General features: G+C 41.9%; 1 protein-coding gene across 1 annotated transcript in view; it reads left to right on the forward strand.

Annotated features, from left to right (window-relative positions):
* ATP8A2 (ATPase phospholipid transporting 8A2) overlaps positions 1 to 21175 on the forward strand; it is a 491575-nt gene that overhangs the window by 436271 nt on the left and 34129 nt on the right. The window contains exon 34 of the mRNA XM_055317488.1: positions 5884 to 5988. Within this exon, the coding sequence (XP_055173463.1) occupies positions 5884 to 5988 (105 nt within the window). The remainder of the gene's footprint in view (positions 1 to 5883; positions 5989 to 21175) is intronic.

Below are 21175 nucleotides of genomic sequence, written 5' to 3' on the forward strand. Positions count from 1 at the left end.
AACCTGTGTTTCACCTTGATATGAGAATAGAGACAAAAAGGAGTCCTGAGACAGGTTGTGTAGGTCAATAGGTATGGTGCTTCTTGTACATGATTTTTAAGGAGGGTTTCTAGGTACAGATTCATTCCATCAGGTTTAAGAAGCTTAACTCAAAATTCACTTCCCCTTATATCTAAAAATCAATACCTAAGCGATCACAAATAAAACCTGGCTTTAAATCCCAAATTTAAATGAAAATTGTATATATGTAATTTATAGTAGGAGTCTTTCAAATATAATTTAGTTTGAGTGTCACTGTACAGATCTATGAGAAGATTAATCACAAAGATGAAATTATAATGTAGGTTAAAGAGGAAATAATTAGGATCATATAGGTTAAATAGGAAATAATTCATGCTCAATTTTTGCTTATATGTTTCAAAATACAATAATATGTTGTTTCTGAAATATCTTGTACACAAGGTTAGCTAAGCGACTAAGTTCTAAGGTAATGTTAATTTTAATTTCATCCATGAGAAAGACATGGAATACTCCAAATGAGATAATAATGATTTTTGTTTGGGGTAGGCTGATTACTCCTACAAATAGTTGCCAACTTCCCTGAAAATTGAGACTCCTGGATTGGTTTTACTTTGGGCAAAGCATAATTATTTTGGGGCCCTGAGGTAGAGAATTGCGACTTTAATACAAACCTTCCAGGAAAAGACATCAGATTTCATTTTTATCTTTCCCCCTTCCTCCCACAGTCAATGTGAATTGTTCTTGCCTGACAGTTAAGGATGCCTTTTGAAAAAGTCTTCATTTTGGCATTATCTTGACAACTGGTGATGCCTAATACAGAGAGAGAGAGGAAGAGAGAGAATTGTGTAGCACATATTTTGGGTGTTTTTTTTTTCTCTTAACTAAGTTTTGCAACTATTAGTAAAAATTAAACAATTCTAATTTATTAAATGGCTTGATTTACCACTACTTCCCTTTATCTGCTAAAGTTGTGTTCTATAAATAGCTAGAATCCTGGGAAATAAAATTATTATAGCCTGGAAAGATGTTTTCGTAATATAATAAATGCTCTGAAACAAAATGCTAGTTCTATTATTTGTTCTTAAAGCACAGAGCCCAGTTGTGGCACACTGTATTACCTTGCTAAATTTCTTCAATTTTATATACCAATCAGGTTAGTTTCGGGTAAATACAACATGATACTGGCTATATCAGATCACTTTACAATTTATAGTGATTGAGAATAGGAATGTGATTATAAATTAATCTCAGCCTATTTTAATTCAACTATTTTGATTAATGTCATGAAAAAAATTTTATTGAGCCTGTATATTTGCCAAGCAAGACTTGAGCAGAAGTATCTTATCTTTCTACCATTTCAAAAAGTGTCTACAGATTACAATGTCTCTACCTCCTCATCAGTCTTCTGGATCTTTCCCAATCCATGCCAAGTAAAAGTTACCAGTCACCAATGAAGCATATTATTCCTCCAAACAGGACTTGTTTCTGGTTTCTCCTGACACTGTAAAATTAGCACCATTTACATTTTTAGCAAGGATAAATCAAAGGACACTGCCTCCAGCTCCACCATATGGAAAGAGTTAAAGTCACTTGTTTCCAAGAAACTTGGCAGCCAGGTGGGAAAAGGGACCATGAGCTAAGAAGAAGGTGCTGGCCTTACCTGCTGCCCCTTGCCCCAGATAGGCCCAGAAAACAGCCCTTCCCAGGAGCAGATGGTGCCTCAGCTCTGGGCTGAGCTGGAAAGGCTGCTACTGAATTCCAGAGGCACTTAGAGAAATGTACTTTTGCCTCTTTTTATTTGGGGAAACCAGGGAGGATTGTATATATTGGCTCTCCCCTGCAGTATTTTCCCAAAGTATAGGCTCAATTTGTAATACACGGTTAAAGTCTAAATAACAGTCACCTCTCTCCTCAAAGACAAGCATTTTGCAAGCTGATTTGATCTCCCTGAGATCATGGGGCCCATGTTTTATCTTCTGTTATACTCCTAGCCTGAAAGAGATGTTGTTGAGTCCAGTAAATTCAGAGGCTTCTTCAGGAAGTGAAAGCAGACTAAGAGTTGCATAGTATGGGACTGTGATTTCTCTTTCTGAGCTTCAGCTTTCCAGAATGTGTTCTGTTTTTCCCTTCCTGCACCCTGAACAAAAAACATGAATCCTGACTGTCCACAACCACCCTTCATTTGGTTCCAATTGTCAACGATTTATTGAAACATGATGTGCTGTGGCTCTCCTTGGACTTCCAAGGAGAGTTTTGAATAAAGTGAACCGGATTCCTGGAGCATGTGAAAAGCCTGTGCTGTGACGGTGACATGGGGCAATGTTTGGAGTCTTCCATGGTGCAGTTGCATTCTCTCATCTTGCCTTGGACCGATCTTACAGACCTTTTGCTTTGTTTTGAATTTTAGTGGTTAACTCTATTTTCAAAGAGCTTTTAAATCACAGCAGAAGGCAGGCCCGTGTTTTCATGTGTATCTCTATGAGTCCTTAGGAAAGTGAGCTGCTCTTTCTGCATTTTCCCCCACTTACTTACAGTCCCTCTCACCCATTTTAGGACCTAGACCGTTCAGAGTCAGAGGGAAAAAAAAACCAGCATGAGGTCATTTAGTCATTTTTTCCATGAAGTCTGTCAGCTTTCTGCTTGAAGATGCATTACTCGACTATCTTAAGTCAGATTTGGATGCCATAAAGTACCTACTCTGTTATCCTGTTAACCATAATTTTCATGAGGGACAAACTAACGCATCTTTTACTAAAATAATTGATTGATTATATGTGATACCTGGCTAATGAGTATTTTTATTAGGAGCATGAAGTTTAAATTGCCCAGAACTATTTTAATATCCTTTAGCTTACACACTTCCAAAATGTTTACCCATGACAGCATTCTTAGGTAAGCTGCCACATACTTATTCTCATTTAGGAGAAATCCACTAGTTGCTTTATAAAAATAATATAAAGCTCAAGGCCACTGAACACAGGAACCAGTCTCTTTTTATCTAACTGTATCTCTTATTCTTTACCAGTCAGCATACAATACGTTCAGCAATTCCAGAATGACTTCATTTCCTTATTATAATCCCAGATAGGCAGTTAAAAGGAAATAAAAGGTAATAAGAAATTTCTGTATACAAACGAGTCTTGATTTTTTTTTGAAAAAGAAAAACTTTAAAAAAAAAAAGAAAAAGAAAAACTTTCTAATGAAACTAAGTTCATGTGAAGCACATTGTATTTAGGTTTTCATCCATATTTAGAATTTCATGTTTCCTTTCGACTTGCTACTTTTCCATGCAAAAGAAAGAATTGAGGAAAAAAGTTTCCAGGGAAAAAAAGGATGAAAATTTCAAGATTCTAAGCTAATGGATTTATTTTAAAAGTCCCTAATAACCTGGAGTTACCCACAACTATACCTGGAGGTTCACAGATGATTCTTAACACTGACAGTGGCTAAGCATCCCTATGTTATCCCTTCTGTAATCATCTGGTCTCTGAATGCGGGGTTAGATGGAGCAGCCCTGGACCACCAGGCATAAGCCACTCATGGATAATGGAGCTCACTCTGTCAGCTGTGACTCCGAGTAAGCCAAACCTCAGCTCCTGGTGAGACCTAAATTGCATGCCGGTGGCTAATGCTTAAAGATTGGCTTTTCACAGGTGGACTTTGATGGGGGAGGGATCCTTTATCTAATTAAGGCTTTATTAGGTAAGGTCTCTTGAGAAAGCAGTTTTCCATTGCTATCATTCTACCCCTGTGCCACATTCAGAAAGACTCACAGAACCACCCCCAACACTGGGTGTTGCCACCTGGTGTTCCCAAATAGTGGTCAAGTCTCCAGGCTAGCCCATGGGAGTTAGCCTAGTGGAAAGACTGAAAAATTGCCAAATAACTCTTAGACATAGGAGTTTAATCCACTGAGAACATGTACAGTGCCTGGTAGCATCAGCATGCTCAGATGATTTCCTTCTGCAGTGATTTTATGAATGAGCCCAAACCAGCAGCTTTGATGCAGTGGGTCACATTCTCCCTTGGCCTAAGGTATAGACTTCCAGTGTCCTGCACCCACTAGTCCAGCCCTTCCTGTTCTTAGCCTACTTCTTGATGATGCCCTTGTCACCCAGCCCAGGAGATAACTCCAAGGGCTGTTCTAGAGGTTGGTGAGCTCTGCTTGCTCTGTGTGGGGAGGAAGACAGAAGAAGGAGAGGAGGAGGATGGTGGAGGGAAGAGGGTCCTGAAACAGAACACACACTCATCCTCAGGATGCGCAGACAGATTCTCCTGGGGAGAACAAGTTCTCCTTGCTGCTCAGTTGTCTTGTTATCATTCTAGCCCTGTAAGCCCATGGGATGAAAGCTGGAGGCCCACCATACAGGACAGTGTAAATTTTAACATCCTTTTTGACTGTCTCCAGCAAAATGATAATGTTTTCTTATTTCTTGTTTAAAATAAAATTCCACAGCCTCTGCTTTGAACTGCAGCATGTTATCTCTACCGAGTCCTGGGACTTGGCTTGATATAATTAAGGTATTATGTGTTAAAACCTGTGTGGCTAAGTTCTCCTGTTTACTTTGGGGGAAAGGAATGGCAGGCACATATACGGTGTTTTAGGACTAATACTCCATTATAGATTAATTTGGAGTGTTAGGGGATGACTGGGCATTATCTTAACAGACTTTCTTCCCTTGATGGTGGGGGGTGGGGGGGTGGGACTATGTGATTCCACTAAAACAGCTTGAGTCCTGTTACATTGTTTTTCACTTCCTTGCAGAGATGCTCCCTTTTTGTTCTTCTGTCTTTGAGTCCTGGTACTTAGCAGGATCTTCACATTTGTTTACTCTTGAAACTAATGAAAAAGCTTTTCATAATAAGGAAAACTGCCCTGGATTGATTTCTAAGCTCAGAGCCTTTTTTCTTTCTTTTTTTCTGTGTGTTTTTCTCTTCCCATTTCATACCTGTGTCTAGTTAAATGCCTCTCTTCAACTGTATCATTTCCAGCCGGTAGCTCTGTGTTTAGTCTCAATTTTAGGAAGACCCTGAGATCAACTGTGTATTTGAACGTTGTAAGGTATTCTTAGTTGAACCGGAAAACGGGTGCAGGCAGCTCTTCCTAGAGTTCAAGGGGAGTGACCCAACCAGGCTGACGGTTTAAACTGCAGTGGAGAGTCCAGCATGTTTTTGTTCTATCAGTTGTTTTACACCTGTGGAGGCCCACGATTATGGGCCCTGATGAGAAGTCTCTGCAAGAGAAGGCTGGAAAAGCTGTGTCTGAATATTTGTGTTGACCCTAAAATTCAGGTCTAGGATTTGACTTGAAACCATGAACTCCAGCATTATAAATCCCATTCCTGCTGTGACAGTGGCTCTTTTCATACTAAACAGAGAACACATTGCTCACCCAGAGCTCTGTGATCACAGCAGCAGCAGGGGCCAAGGGACCTGTACACATCCACTAACGTAAGAATTTAAGCATCTTTTGGGTTCTTAGGTCCGACAGTGAAAAGCTTTAGAGATAGACCCCAGAATATCCACTGACCCCAGTCTTTGGTCTGAATGGCTGAGGTCCTCAGTTAGATCCCCAGGCTTTCAGGAACAAGCAGTGTTCTCCTCCTTCTTTGGAGGAGATGCCAGGTAACTTCTGAGGTTCCTGGCCCTAATGTGTTCTGCAGGACTTGTTTATGTCCTGCTTCCTTGTTTATGAGAGTGGAACCCTGCCTGTTCACAGGGACTGTGAATGTTTGTGATGTCTGAAGCTACAGCCACAGCCTCAAAGGGCATCCAGATATGGCCCAAAATGGGAGCAATCAGTCTCGACCGCCATGGAAAGTTCATGTGTCATGTGTTCTTTATCTTTTCCTTGTGACACAGGGCCAAGCATACCTGCAAAAAAACGCTACTGGAGGAGGTACAAGAGCTGGAGACGAAGTCCAGAGTGATGGGGAAGGCGATGCTTCGGGACAGTAATGGAAAGAGGTGGGCCATCTGCAGCCAAATGTGGGGAGTGGGGGCCAGTTCTCCCGGCCCATCTCCCTACCTTTCCTTCCCTGTTTTCTCTTCTCAGTATTCTATGCAAGCAAGGACCACTTAGTTTTACGTGTTTGGGTTATTCTCTAAGAATACAGTCATAAGGAGATTTAAATGACATTTTGTCAGTGGCCACATGAAATCTGGCCTGTCCCCAGGGGTTTCTATTGGGTCCGGGCATGGGTAAAAAACAACCCACATGCAGAAAATGGAAATAGTAGCAACACTAGCCTAAGGTGGAAATGTTCTGTTTTAGTAACATTACCAAAGAATTTTTAAAAGCTAGGCCTTTTGATATCAGGGCCAATATTATACTAAAGGATGAGCATCTACCATGAAGATTTGCATGCTAAATAATACATGTTGTTCATGTAAATCTTGTTACAGTTCACAGCAAGTATACATGGGTTTTTTTGTTTTCCTTTTAATGAATTATGATTTTCTATTGGTGCCGAAAAAACTCATGTCACGTGCAGGCTAGTTCACAGAAACATATGCTGCTGTTCCCTCTCATTATTTGTGGTAGAGCATGAGCTGCCTCTTCCCCATACCTAAAAGTTTGGCATATGAAAAGCTTTTGATTAATCGTGTATGTTATAATGTTACTAGATTGCATCTAGTTAAAGCCCATAAACTACCAAAAGAAGTCTACCTGGACCCAAGAACAAATTGCTGTCTTAGACACATGGAATGTCTGGAAAATTATGAGTACAACTCTTCTATAAATGCTTCAAGGAAATCTGTAGCTAAATGCCAGGGCAACAGAAATCTACAATTTGAATACTTTTAGACATTGCTACTATGTGTCTTGTTTATGTTGTTTATTCATACCATCTTTCAAAGCAATGAAGACAAAGCATTTTTTTTGAAGGAAAGAGAATCCAGATTGTGAGAAGTATTAGGAATATAACTTCAAATAACTGCGTATGTTTTAGGGAAGGGGTTGTAGAGTACGGAGTTGAAGTTGTGGTTTTTGTGTTTGTTTATGACATTTTTTAACAAGTGAGTCCATTAGCATCCATTACATGGCAGTTGTGCTCATCACTCTAAAAATAATCTGTCAACAAGACAAAAATCACTGTCTTCAGTAAGCTGAAAGCCATGAGTTTGTGGGGACAGCAGCAGGGCTTAAAGCAGATCTATATATAACTGTTACACAAGGCAGCACATGGCTAAGGCCTGCTCTGTCCGTTAGATGCTTTAGGCACAGTGCTTAGCACCTACTAGATTTTCAAGGACTTACAAAATTCTTAAGACCTGAAAAAAACATGTTCATAGATTCTAAAAATAGGGAGAAACCACTGCAAATTGAAAAAAATAAACACTTAAAACTCTACAAAATGCCTATCAGTCATAATAACTGCTCAGCTTAAAAAGCACAACAAGTTTTAGCACCACTGAAAACAATTCCCAGGGCATCCTAGATCTCAAGAATACTCACATATACACAGTAACTGCTGAGAGATCACAGGTAGTTTCTAAGTAAAATGAGAGTTTCCTTTTTTTTTTTTTTTTTGCAAGACTTTATTTATTCATGAGATACAGAGGCAGAGACGCAGGCAGCGGAGGGAGAAGCCAACAACCTGTGGGGAGCCTGATGTGGGATTCAGTCCTGGGACCCCAGGATAATGACCTGAGCCAAAGGCAGATGCTCACCTAATGAGCCAACCAGGTGTCCCATAAAAGGAGAATTTGAAAGCCAAACTATCAAACTCTTCTCCAGCACTTGAAAGGAAAACCTTATGTCTAGCGTGGCCTAAGAATGCTCTTTACCATGTTTGATCTGATGCGGGTCAGGGTCTCGTTCTGGCCCGTGAGGTTACAACAGGGCCAGGTCTGGGGTCCATAGCATGGAGGCATTCAGAGGAGGCAGCAATCCAGGAGGCCATCTAGCTTGAGAGACCAACAGCTTCACATGGGAGACAGGGCGTGGAGGCAGTGAGTAGACGGAAATGATGGAAATGATGCGTGTGTATTTCCAGCAGAGGGAGCAGCCCATGCAGAGGCACCATTGGGATTGCTTGTGGTCATACAGTCCATGGGGATCCGGAGCCTGGGTTTGAATTCTGGCTCAGCTGCTGCTCAGCCACATGACCTTGGACATTCCATTTCGTACAGTGAGCTGGTCCCTTCCTGTGTAACGAAAGACTAATACGTGGGGGTGGGGGTGGGGGTGAAGTGGGAGCTGGGGCTCCTGCAGCAATCTGTACACCCAGGCCTGGTGCCTGACACCCCCCACCCCCCATCCCCCCCCCCGCAGGAATGTGGAATGTCAGCTGCTGGTCTTCAGTTTGGCCCCAGGAGGGGTGCGAGCCCTCCTGACCATTGATAAAAAGAATGACATTTTTAAAATTCACTTATCCTATTCAAAGTTCACTTTTCAACATTCACATGTGTATGGGAAGATGATTAGAGTTTAGATGTGGTTTCCTCCCGTCTGCATTTGAAAATCTGTTTTCTGATCACCTTGTCCATGTTCCAACTTCTGTAGTTGCGGGGATTGCGCGTGAATGTAAGTGCGCCGCCCCCACTCCAGTCTCCTCCAGGCCCCCGGTCTCGCCTCCGCTTGGTGATCCCTGCCTCCCACCATCCTCAGATCCTCAGAGCACCCTCCTCACCACCACCACCATTTGTTTTTCTGTCTCCTAATTGCTCCCAGATTTTCTGGGTGGTCTATTTGCAAACTAGATAGTGGCGACTGGGCCACTCAGATTTTTGTTCTGCTTGGCCTCACAACTGTTCCTTTATCACCTTTGTGTGCTTCTTTCACACCTGCCCGGATTCCTGTGAGCCTCTGGTGCTCCTGAGGAGTCAGGGAGGGGAAGCCCAGGGTTCGGGTGGGGGTGGGGCCGGGGGTTTTTTCAGCTAGGTGCTTCCTTGTAAAGATTTAGGGACACCCTCCTGAGGGACCCGAGTCCTCTCCCCTCTCCTTGCACCTCCCGGCTCCTTATTCCCAGCCCCCCACCCCAGCCCGTCTAGTATTTCAGTGTGCTTGTACATCTTGCTTCAGTTGTTAGGCTGGCACGTCATAAAAGCTCTGTAAATATTTGTTGACTGACTGCAAATGCAAAAGCCCGGTGAGTTGCTGGTGACAAAGGGAGGGTGAGTCTGCATTGTCTGTGGAGACCTGTGGTGCCTGTTGCATTGGCTCCTGTTGAGAGTGGCCACAGAGAGATACTGGGAGAGCGCCAGGCCGCTGCTAGGCCTGCAGTGAGTGGCCACCTACTTCAGAGCTTCAGAGTAGAGCCAGCAGACTCACAGACGGACAGACACGTGTCCTATTAGCATCGCCCTACCCCGCAAACAGGAGTAGGCTGGGAGCCCGTCCTCCCACTCACCCTGCCTTCCCCTGCCGGCAGGGCCTCTGCACGCCAGGTGTCCTCAACATCCCCAGCCGCAGGAGAGCCCCGCTGCTCCACTCTGAAAGCCTTCCTCCAGGACATCCTGCCAAGTCATAAAACCTGGGTCCAAGTCATTGGCAAATATTCTAGCAGTTTTTCTCAGGAATGTGCTCAGAAGAAATAGAACAAAAATTTTTATGCAGTAATCGAAAAAAAAGCACTTTGCTGCCAAATTTACAATTAAAATTTTGAAACGGTAGCTACGAATTCTGAGTGTCCCTCTATGCTCTTTCTCTGTTCAATAAAATACTTCAACTTCCCGTTTTATTGATCTTGTCCAAGCCCCAAACTCTTTTTTTTTTCCAAGCCCCAAACTCTTCTATTATTTTGGTAAACACAATAATGTTATGATAATCTCATTAGCATGCTTCTGCACTTTTGCGTTAGGAAGTCTTGTCTTCTGAAATGAAGCTGTGTTATTTATGCATAATTAAGCCTGTGCTCATGACTTAGAGAAAACAAGCTGAGAAAGAGAAAAGATGAGATCTGAGAATAAGATGCCCAGAAACTACAGGGAAGTAAGAAAATGCTTCAACTGGCAAACAGAAATGTTTTTATTTTTTCTTTTCCTAATGTATGTTTTGTCTTTTCCTTGATGTATTGTCTGTGTACCTCACAAACACCAGACACTTGTTAATATTTGTATTGTTCAGAATACCTTTCCCCAAACCATCTTCCCCAGAAGTCTTGACCACGAGATATCCCTGCTGTTCTGTGCGTAGGATAGAATCTGTCTTGCACGTCAATACTCTGCACATGTCTAAGAACATGAGCCAAAGGGAAGAATTCTTTCTTTCAATCTTTTGGGAGTATTTGCTCCCTCTTTATTCCTAAAGGGTAACTCAGGCAATTTTTGCTTTTCTCTGGTGGAAGAAGATCTACCGGTGGCCACTTACCTTACAAATGTAATTTCTAAAAGTGCCTAAGATGTCACATAGGAGTGGCAGACTAAATTGTTTTCTCCTTTGGTGCAAGGCAGAGGGTGTTCCGATGTTTGGGTATTAGAGCAGTCGAGAGGTGAATGTATTTGATGAAAACATCTAGTTTCCCAGTTCTGCTTTATCTGAATAAACCACAAGGAGACCCTTGTTTTGTTTGAGAACTTCTTTCTGTTCATCGCAGTGGGTGGGGGAGGGGGTGCAGGGTAGGCCCTGGGCTGATTTTCTCCTCTTGCAAGGTCAGGGAGTTCTGGTTGCTGCTCCTCTCTTTCACCAGCACAGCGGTGGGATTCTCTTTCACTTAAGTGCCTCCCTGGAGTATAGTTTACTCTGTGCCCTTGGTAAAGGTAGCCAGGTGACTGGTCTTCGCCTTATGGTAAGCGATCACTGAATCTCTTACTTGGTTTTCTGTCCTCTGTGAATGCTGATACACGGGCTGTGTGACCCCGGGGCGGAGCCAGCATGCACAGGGTAATCTAGACAGCTGCTCTGCCTTTCGGGAATCCAGGAGGGAAATGTGATTCTCTCCCGAGTCAGGGTGCTGCAGCCTGTGCTCACCAGCTCCCATGTCATTGGGGCCTACCTCTGTGCAGATAGGTGGGGCACTGGTCCAACCTCGCCATCTGGGAATCCGAATGGAGGGTTATCAGTGGAAAAGTAGGGGCCAGAGCCTGAAACAGATCAGCCCAATTTTCAAACATGCCAAAGATGATTCCTCCACTCCAGGCAGCACTCACCTGATGCTCTTTTAAAAAACCAACTATACCAAAACACAACTCCCCAGTACATTTTGAGGTGAGTACACAACTCAAAAAATATCCATTATGCTTTGGGCTTTAAACAGAGATCCTTTGATCTTTAATGTGTAAAAGCTATTTGGTGTTGTCACACCTCCAAGTTAAAATTGTACAACTGCTGAGTCAAAGATGAGTGTAAGCAAGCCTCAAAATAGGAGATACTCCAGCTTGATTGCATATCATTTCCCTAATACAGACTTTCTATCATTTCAGGAGAACTCCTTTTTCCTCTTCGCAGTGGCCGTTGGCAGCACATCCTCTCCATTTTCCTTTGTTTCCCCTTTCTACACTTGTCCTCCCTACAGTATCTACTAGGTTTTTATTAGCTAGAAGGATAGGAAATTATGGCATCATTTTAGCAAACCTCTCCAGGCCAGGTGGCAAATGTCTGCTTCCAACACCTGGTTAAGATTTATTTCACTTCCAGCTGCATTTTTTCCATCACTGTGTCATGAAGCAGAGGAAAGAGCACAGAGCAGAGGCAGACAGACTGGAGTTGGGCTCTTAGCCCCGCCACTCGCTCAGCTGTGTGACCTTTGCTGGGTTATTAACTTCTCTGGACTTCAGCTTTCTCAAGTTACTTGGAGGTTTAAATGAAATAATACATATTAAAGCACATGGAGACGTTTGGCAAGTGTGAACACCCATGTTGTCCCCCAGTGTAAAAGCTGAGTAACAGGTTTCACTGGCCATTTATAACACATGTGGGTTTTTCCCAGAGCTCTTAGAGTGTGAGCACAGCGTACTCTTCAGTTTGTGTCATCAGGGTACACTCCCGTGACTGGGGGGGAAGGACAAGGAGCTGGCTGGGCCCCAGGCACATGAGAGCAGTGTGAGGAAGCAGTGGTGACTCTTGGGTCAGGAGCATGGGGGAGAGTTCACAGTCCTGACAGTTTCCCAAGCCAACCTTGGATTTTTGCTTTACCTAACTCCACTTTGCAAAGAAGAGTGTGTTCCCAGCCAGGCTGCGTGCCCAGTCCAGACTGTCTGCTCGCAGCACGTCTATACCTGAGTGCGCCATCTCTCCTGAGGACCAGCCCTTCCTTCAGAGTTCCCTGCCCTCATCAGTGACAGGTTGCTGCATTACTTCACACACAATGCTGGCATCATCCTGTCCCCTCTTTGCTGCCACATGTGGCAGGGTGCCAGGACTCCTAAATAGACCATCTTTCCAGCCCCTGGATCAGCATCCTTCCCGAGGTCAATGGCAGTAGCTTCTTTGCCACTCTGTCTCCCTGGCTGGTCTCCCGGCTGGGGTGTCTTCCTGCCTCGCTCCACCCTGCACACAGCCAAGACTATTTCCAAAGCACAGCCCTACTCATGCCGCTCCCTGGTCTAGAATCTTTCCTATTAGCTTGTCCAGGTAAGTGCAGACCAGAGCCACACCATGATTTCCGCCTTCTCTCCCTCTTTTCACCTGCATGGATCTTAGCTTCCCATCTCTCCCCTTGCCCTCCCAGGCTCCTCCTCCCCGAACTTGGTCATACCTTTCTGCAGCTGCTGCTGCCTCTTGGCCCTTCTCGGTTGGTTGGTTTTAGACAACAGTGTCGTACTGGGTCAAGCTCTGGGTGCTCAGGACAAATGAGGCAGACAGACTGTTGTCTTGGAGGGACCTGCAGCCCTGAGGACAAATGCTGCCACCCCCCAGACACACCCCATGACATTACTAAGTTGTCTCTGACTTCTCACCACTGTGATCACATCAGCCTGCCCTGAATATATTCATTTGGACAAGTTTTTTCAGTTATTCAAATGTTCAACATACACTACAGTAGAGCAGCTAGGACGAAGAACTCCCATATCCTCACTGCCTGGATTTTTAACATCTACCAACGTTTTGCCACAACTGCTTCATCTGGCTCCTTCCTGGCCCCATTTTGGTTTTGCTGAAGCATATAAAGCAAATCTTCGACATCATATTTCACCCTCATGTACTTCAGGATATAATTCTAAATATCACATCCTCCATTTTAACATGTATTATCATTAATACATGTTATACTTGTTTATGCTATTGCATATAAACATGGTAACTCATGCCTGTTATCAGGTAAAAAATTAATAATTCCTTGGTATTAGTTGATACCCAGTCCACAAACAGATTTTCTGGGTCCTCCCAACCTTTCTTTTTAGAGATTTATTAGGTTTATATGAGGATCTAGGCAAGGGCCACAGGTAACCGTTGGTTGCTATGTTTTTAAGTTTCTTTTAATCTCAAGAAGCATGCCCCCTTACCCCCACCCTGCCTTGTTTTTAATGCCATGGCTTAATAGGAGTTATGCCCCATTTTCTTTTTCTCACCATTATTATCACCACATGCTGTGAATGAATTGCTCCTCTGCAGAAGAGGGAACTCAGCCTCAAGGTGATGGTGTCACCAGCACCCCCAGCATCACCTAAGTAAAGTCAGAGGCCACACCCTCATCTTTGACTCCAGGCTTCCTTCCACAAAGGCAAGGTATTGAGAGCCACCCAAATGCTTCCATTTCCAATTGCATCCCAGAGCATGTGGAAAGCAGTGGAGCCCCCAGAGAGACCAGGAGGGGTGGCCACCTGAGAGCAGGAATCTGACTGGAGGCCTCAGGAGAAACTCAAAGCCTGCCAGTATGATAAAGTCACTTGCAGAACTCCAAGGAAACCAGAAAATAATGCTGGATGTTGGTGCCTTATGCATCCCTTAACATAGAGAACATGGAACCCACATGGAGACTCTGCCCTCCCCTACAAGAATACAGAAGCCAAATAGTCTGTCGACTTCAGAGAAAGAAGAACAAGAGTTCACAAAGGCCCCCAGCTGTTTTGATCCGATTCAAAAAAGAAAAGCCTTATTGAGGAAGATGATTTCCAGCTAGAATCACCTTAATGGAGACTAAGATGGTCTATCAAAGAAATTAATTGAGTGGATTTAATCCTGTGTAGGGAAGAACCCACAGTGAGGCCTTAGAGGGCACACACAGTTGAGACCACAGGGAGAGTGTGTTAGAACAGTGCGGAATCTTTCGCACCCCCATGCAAGCCCAGTGAATCCTGCCCCGTTGCTGACAAACAGTACAGGTGAGGAAATGCATTAGTAGAAGAAAGGGAGTAAACAGTCCAGGAAATTACCAAAAGGCTCACTGGATTACCCAAATGGGGATTTCTGGATTGTTTGCATCCTGGACACAGGAAAGAGAGAGGATGAAGAAAAGCAACTCCTAAGGAAATAAAACACCTAATTAGCATTTACCTAATACCTAATCCTCCTGTGTCAACAGAAAATCATTGGTTCTCTGTTATTTTGTGGATGGTAAATCCCGAGTGCCTTGATGGTGGTGGTGGTGGTGGGTTTTTTTTTTTATAAATACCTTTTGTATTTAATAATTTAAGAATACTTTTATAAATACCTTTTATATTTGTTACGAAGCAAGAAAAGGAAAAGGACTTCTAGTTCCCCTTTTAGTGGCTCGTTAGCCATGCTAGACATCCCAGGAGCTGAGCCCCTGGCCATTGCTGTAATGATAGGATTACTGAATCTTTATGCAATCTCTGAAAGAGGATGAAGAAATCATGGTCTAATTCGTGTTGCAGGGAGGTTAGCTGATAGGCGTGGAGGCAGGTTAGTGTCCAGCCCTGGTGTGCTGGCAGTGCATCCTTAGACTCCGTTTCCAGAATGACTTGAGTAAATTTGTTTTTCCCATCGTGGCTTCCATTAGTTTAATGTCAGTTTTCTCTATTTGCCAACAAGACCCCTTTTCAAAAATTATTTTTACTTGAGAACTTAATGTCAGTAACTAGTGCTGATGGCTCATTACAATGCCCTGGAAAGCAGTATGAAAAACTCTAATCCCTTTTTTTTTTTGAAAGTCAGTTTTATTTAACCCATTTGAACAACAATAGAAACATGCAGAGGTGAATTTTTAAATAAAAAAATTTTTTTCACAGTGTGGTGTAGGTCTTATCATTTGAATAGCGATATTTCACATTCCAAGCAGAGATTAGTTCTTCAGGAGTTTTTTTAGAAGATCTTGGCTAATCGCTTTTCTACTTCATTATCAGTGAGTGTCTGCCTTTTACTTTGGCTCCCTTTTCCTCCCTGCCTCCAACTGTGATGGTGAAGCATTCCAGCCAGCAGAAAACAGATGACCAGAAGCATCCATCCTGAAATCCAGTAACAATTTAAACATAATCCAGGAACAGCCAGATTCCTCCACTTGCTTCTCAGTGGGGCCACTTCTAAATCCTTAGGGAGGCTGAGGAAAGAAGTGTAGACCTTCTAGCACCCTGGAGGAACAGGTACAAATTTGCTCTTCGAGTACATTTAAGAGAATTACTGGATCTCCTGGATCTATTGGACTTTTAGAGGAAAAAAGAACTTGAGAAGCAGGGTTGGACATTTTTTGTTTATTTTTGGTGTGTTTTTTTCCTCAGTCAGCCCACACAGGTGCCAGGTGTGGTGTTTGTGGTAGGTCGCGGTAGTTGCCATCTCTATGCCTGGCACCTGGGAAGCCCATTAAGGGTCATTTGGCCACAGGTGAATATGACATCATTGACCTTGGAGTTGAGAACTCAGAGAATTTGTAAAAGTTAGTGCTCAGAGATGATCCTTGTAGTGGGAATTGCTGCATTTAGCAATAGATTTGTTGAAATTTGGGGGAGATTTTCTCTATGAATAAGAACAGAAAAAAAAGTGAATGTGTCTCTCTAGAGCACAGAAGAGTAAATCCCTCTGTAGGACAGAACATAGGAATGCCTGCTTATCTTAGAGCCTTGGTGGTTTAGCCATTCAGTGAGGTGCAATTATGTCCTTCCTCCCTTGCTAACAAGGCAGTGATAATATAGTTATTCAGTGTTTATTCTCCTGCCCTAGCAATTAGGATTGGCTCAAGGCACCTTAGGTGGTGGTAATTGGGAATTCACACTTGCTAATGAGTAAACATGTTGGCTTCATAGCAAATAGAATCAGTGATTGGCTTAATACGGGACAAGTCATTTACTCATCATGCAACAGATATTTATTGAAAACTGAGGATGTGCCAGGGCATGGCGTAGGATGAGACAGACAGGTCCCCATCATGTTAGAGCTCCCATTCCAGTGAGGGTAACAGACATTGAACAAACAGCGAATAACAAGAGAATCAGTGATAACTGCTGTGAGGAACATGGATCAGAAGTTTGTCATGGGGGAATGAATGGGTTTGCATGTCAGAAAAGCCTCTCAAGATGTCACTTAGAGACCTAAATAAAACATATAGCCAACCCAACAAAGATCTGGGGAAGATGCATTGTAAATGGCAGAAGAGGTGGTTGTGTGGCTGGTGCCCACAAAGTACAGGGCAAAGTCACCTGAGAGGCCAGCTCACGTGAGAATTTGCAGGTAAGGTTAGGGGATCAGGATTTCAGCCACCACAAGCCATAGAAAAGGCTTAAGCAAGAGAAATGCATGAACCAATATTGTAAAATACATGATTGTCATACCGTTTTCAAGCCAAAGAGTCCCATTCTTAAAATGTTAAGTAAAATATATATATATATATGAAAGTACAAAAAAAAGTAAAAAAGAAAGTATTTTTAGTATGAATTTATTTTTTTAAAAGATTTTATTTATTTATTCATGAGAGACAGAGAGAGAGAGAGGCAGAGACAGGGGCAGAGGGAGAAACAGGCCCTGTTTGGGCCTGTTAAAGTGTTGGGAGCCTGACGTGGGACTCCATCTAGGGTCTCCAGGATCATGCCCTGGGCTAAAGGCAGCGCTAAACCACTGAGCCACCCGGGCTGCCCATGAATTTATTATAACATTTAAAATCAACACATTTGTTTTAAAGCTAATTAGTAGTAACAGTGAGATTATTTTTTATTTTTTTTTTTCTGTGCTCCTAGATGATTTTTTAAATGACAGAAATTTGAACTAAGTGTTATAGAGGACAGATGTCTTATCCAAATTTTTTCTATTTTCTTTTGACTGTATTGAGAAAAGCCCTGATGTACGAAGATCAGTTGCCATATTAATAGTGTTTCATGGGGCCCCTGGGTGGCTCAGTCAGTTAAGCATCTGTCTTTGGCTCAGATCATGATCCCAGGGTGCTGGGATGCAGCTGTGAGTCAGATTTCCTGCCCAGGGGAAGTCTGCTTCTCCCTCTCCCTCTGTCCTTCTCCCTCTACTTGTGCTCTCTCACTTGTTCTCTCTCAAATAAATAAAAATAAAAGTTTTTTAAAAAGTATTTCTGGGTTTACCTTGTGACCTCAAACTATTTTCTTTGGTTTTTATACTTAATGTAATAATATATTTGCTTAATATATAAAACAATATAAATAATAATATATAAGTAGTGTTAAATAATTGTGTAATTATTATTAAATATAACTACAATTAATATAGAAATAATTTATATCAATAATATAAATTTGCCTATGTATCTTCTAAATGTCCCAGTCACATAAAGAAGCAGCCAATGGTTTGTATAAGCATTAAAATTCTCCAGAATAATGTCATCTGATATTGATTGTTCTCTTGTTATATGACTGACTTATGCAGACAGGAATATGGTCAAGCAATGCACTTGGAACAGAATAGATTAATTGCGTATTATTTTACATACAACAGACATATAATGCTTTTTTAAAAATAACAATATATAATTACCACTTTTCTAAGAAGTAACATATTTATAAGATTAAAGATTAAAAAAACTTTAATCTGAAATCTTTATAGAAACAGGTTAACTTGAAAACATTTGTGACTTTTAATATATTAAGGTTTGATGTGCATTACATGAAATATTTAAAGGCTCTTAAACATTTTTTCAAATATTTAATGCATACAGAAAACATTTTAAAAACTAATGGTTGAGGAGCGCCTGGGTAGCTCGGTCAGTTGAATGTTCAACTCTTGGTTTCAGCTCAGGTCATGATCTCAGGATCCTTGGATCTAGCCACCCACTGGTCTGTGCTCAGCAGGGAGTCTGCTTGTCCCTCTCCCTCTGCTCCTCCTCTAACTCGCACACATGCTCACTCTCTTTCAAATAAATGAATGAATGAGTGAGTAAGTAAGTAAATAAATAAATAAATAATTTTAAAACTAGAGGTTGAAAATAGTAAACAGTGCCATAACCTTAAAAGCATACATTACCCCTGTATTTTAAGTTAGTCACAATATCCACATGCATACATTCATCAAAACATTTGAAGACTTTGGTAAGAATATATACTTTAGAAAAAGTAAAACACAGGTAGTTATTTTATATCACTTACACATCTAGTTTAAGGAATATAAAATGAATAACAAACTTCTGGCATTTCAATGAAAAAGTATGACAAGAGTTTCACATGCACTCTTTGAATTTATGGATAAATATAACTCTTCAGGAATGGAATAAAAAATTTTCAATTCTGCCATATATTTATTTTTTCCAGTTCATCACAAATAGTCAAGATTTCAGGTGGAAAAAATTTTAGATTTTTTTATGTATTTTTCCTTTTTTTATGTATTTCTAAGAATGATAGTTGTTTTGTTTATTAAAGTGTTGGTATGTCACCCAGACCTTCTGTCATCTCGACTATATCCTACCTGTCCAGAAAGCATTTACTTTTGTGAAAAGAGCTAAGGACAGGAACTTGCTGATAGCACTTTTGCCATGTGCAACTTTCGGATCATTGTCCATGCTGTCACCATCTTGTTGCCCGGCTCACACATCTATTGAAAACTGAAAAAATATCCAAATTGCCACAAATTTGTCTCCACAAATTGGAGACAAAGCTCTTTGCATGTTTTCAGTTCATGCAATGTCTTTCACTGGCTGCAGAAGATCAAAGACCCTGAAGTGCTCAGACAAAGCAAAAAGGCATGGGGCCGGATTGTGAGCAAGCCTGGTTGCTGCCATATTGCTGGACAAATTGGTTGTATTCTTTGACCAAACATCCACAGATATCCCATATGCAGGAGCACTGGAGACACGATGACTTTTCGGAGTAAAAGCCAAGTGAGCTTTTTGTTTGACAACCCGGAGAAATGCTGCAGCCACGTGTTTCTGTTCCATTTTGGCCTTCTCTTTTTTACACCCATAAACCATGCGATCCTAGGTCAACTAGCTGAAGACCACATTGCTGCTGTCCCTCAAAGTTTTTCACTTTAGCTTCTTCAGTACAGGGAAATGAAAATCCACTTAGAGCCTCAAAACAGTTGATTTGTATCTGTGCTGTTTTGTGAGGAATGTCTCTGGGAAAAGTGCACCGTCTGATTCCAGATACAGAGCTTTCTTGAGGCTCCTTAGGGATTTCTTCCATGAGGCCCAGCATACGTCCTCATTTATGTATTTTAGATGCTTGCTTCTTATTCCTTTAGGCAACTTTTTCTTCTTCCTTTGTATGTAGTATTCTCAAAGGACATAACCACATCATTCCATCAAGTTTACTTCATTGTTCTGTCACTGCTGGATTCCTTGCATTAATTTCTTTCTTGAACACAGCAGCTTATACTCAAACCACACGTAGATTTTGTATTTTCCAACGTTTGTTCTTTTATAGCTCTGTTGGAGCATGTCCAACTTATGACATCATTAGAAATGCTGCTGCACAGGCTCTGAGATGCACCTTCTGTTTACCCATCTTGATTTTCTGTGCTGCTGTTCATGTTAGTGTCCACAGCAAATATTTTCATCTTTCTAACAACTGAGATGTGTGTATATAATGTGTGTATACAGAATTTCTCACCTTCTACCATTTACAACAAAAGAACATCTACCATTTATAAAAATGACAAAAGAAAATGAAGTTGCAACAAAAGAAAAATCTGATCATTGAATTAATTCATAGTGAAGTTTATCATTTGTTCTCCCAAAACTGTCTACCCATCTGTGAGAAGGACAGGACATGGTGCTCCTTTCTTTTTTTTCCCTTCTTTTTTTAAAAAAGATTATTTTAGAGAGGGAGAGTGCACATGCATATCTGTGCTTACTAGTAGGAAAAGGAGCAGAGAAGGAGAGAGAGGGGGAGAACCTTTAAGCAGACTCCCCACTGAGCACAGAGTCCAACACAGGGCCTAATCCTGTGACCCTTGAGATCATGACCTGAGCTGAAACCAAGAGTCAGATGCTTAACTGACTGAGCCACCTAAGCGCTTCTGGTTTCTTCTCTTCTATAAACCATTCCCCATTTGTATCAAAACTCTTAAAACATTTTGTACAAAACTCCTGCTAACAAGTAGTATCATGACTTTTTAAAATGTCTGTGAGTGGGCATATCCTGTTGTTGAAGGTCTCCTTATAACAGTAGATTCCTCTGACAGAACCTTGGTGTGTTCTCTTCTAAGCTTCAGGGGTCAGCCTGGATAAAAGTGGAGTTTCTGAGAATTTTCCACACATGGTTGCTCATTCATACTCACTCACCCAGAGATACCAATGTTGTCATCCTTTGTGGTGATGCTAATCCAGGCAAGAGCATGTATTAAGCCTTGCATTTGGCCAGAGATCATGCTAGCTGATGAAGAAATAGGAAAAGAGTAAAGTGATGATGTCAGATGAGCAGATACAGAATGGAAATACAGTGTGAAAAGTGGTTTAAAAGAATGACTGAGACACTGTCAGGAGAGGAGAGCCCAGTGCAAATTAGAATTTGTTCACAGGGAGCAAAGGAGGGGAAGGGGATTTTGGCTGCAGGGAATAACTCTGCAGAGTTCTCCCAACACAATGAAAAGCTCAATATGATGGGCCGGGAGTCCAGCATGGTGGTGAAAGGTTAGGTTGGACAAGTAGGGAAGGACCAAATCATATGACCCGTGATGAGGCTGAGGTTTTATTCTGTGAACCACAGGGAGCCATTAAAAGCCTCACTAATTAGAAATAGCTGTGGCATTAGATCTCAGGAGTAAGGAATATTAAAAAGAACCATTTGGCCTTTCTTCACCAAGGTCTCTACAGTTTGTCCATGCAAAAACGAGGTATAGCTGTCCCCAGAATTCCTCTGTCATACAGAGTTGTGTCAGGACATGCACATTGGATCCCCTGCTCTTGAATGATTTACATTACAA

This window comes from Nyctereutes procyonoides, unplaced genomic scaffold, assembly GCF_905146905.1.
Source record: "Nyctereutes procyonoides isolate TBG_1078 unplaced genomic scaffold, NYPRO_anot_genome, whole genome shotgun sequence".
In the NCBI taxonomy this organism is placed as follows: domain Eukaryota; kingdom Metazoa; phylum Chordata; class Mammalia; order Carnivora; family Canidae; genus Nyctereutes; species Nyctereutes procyonoides.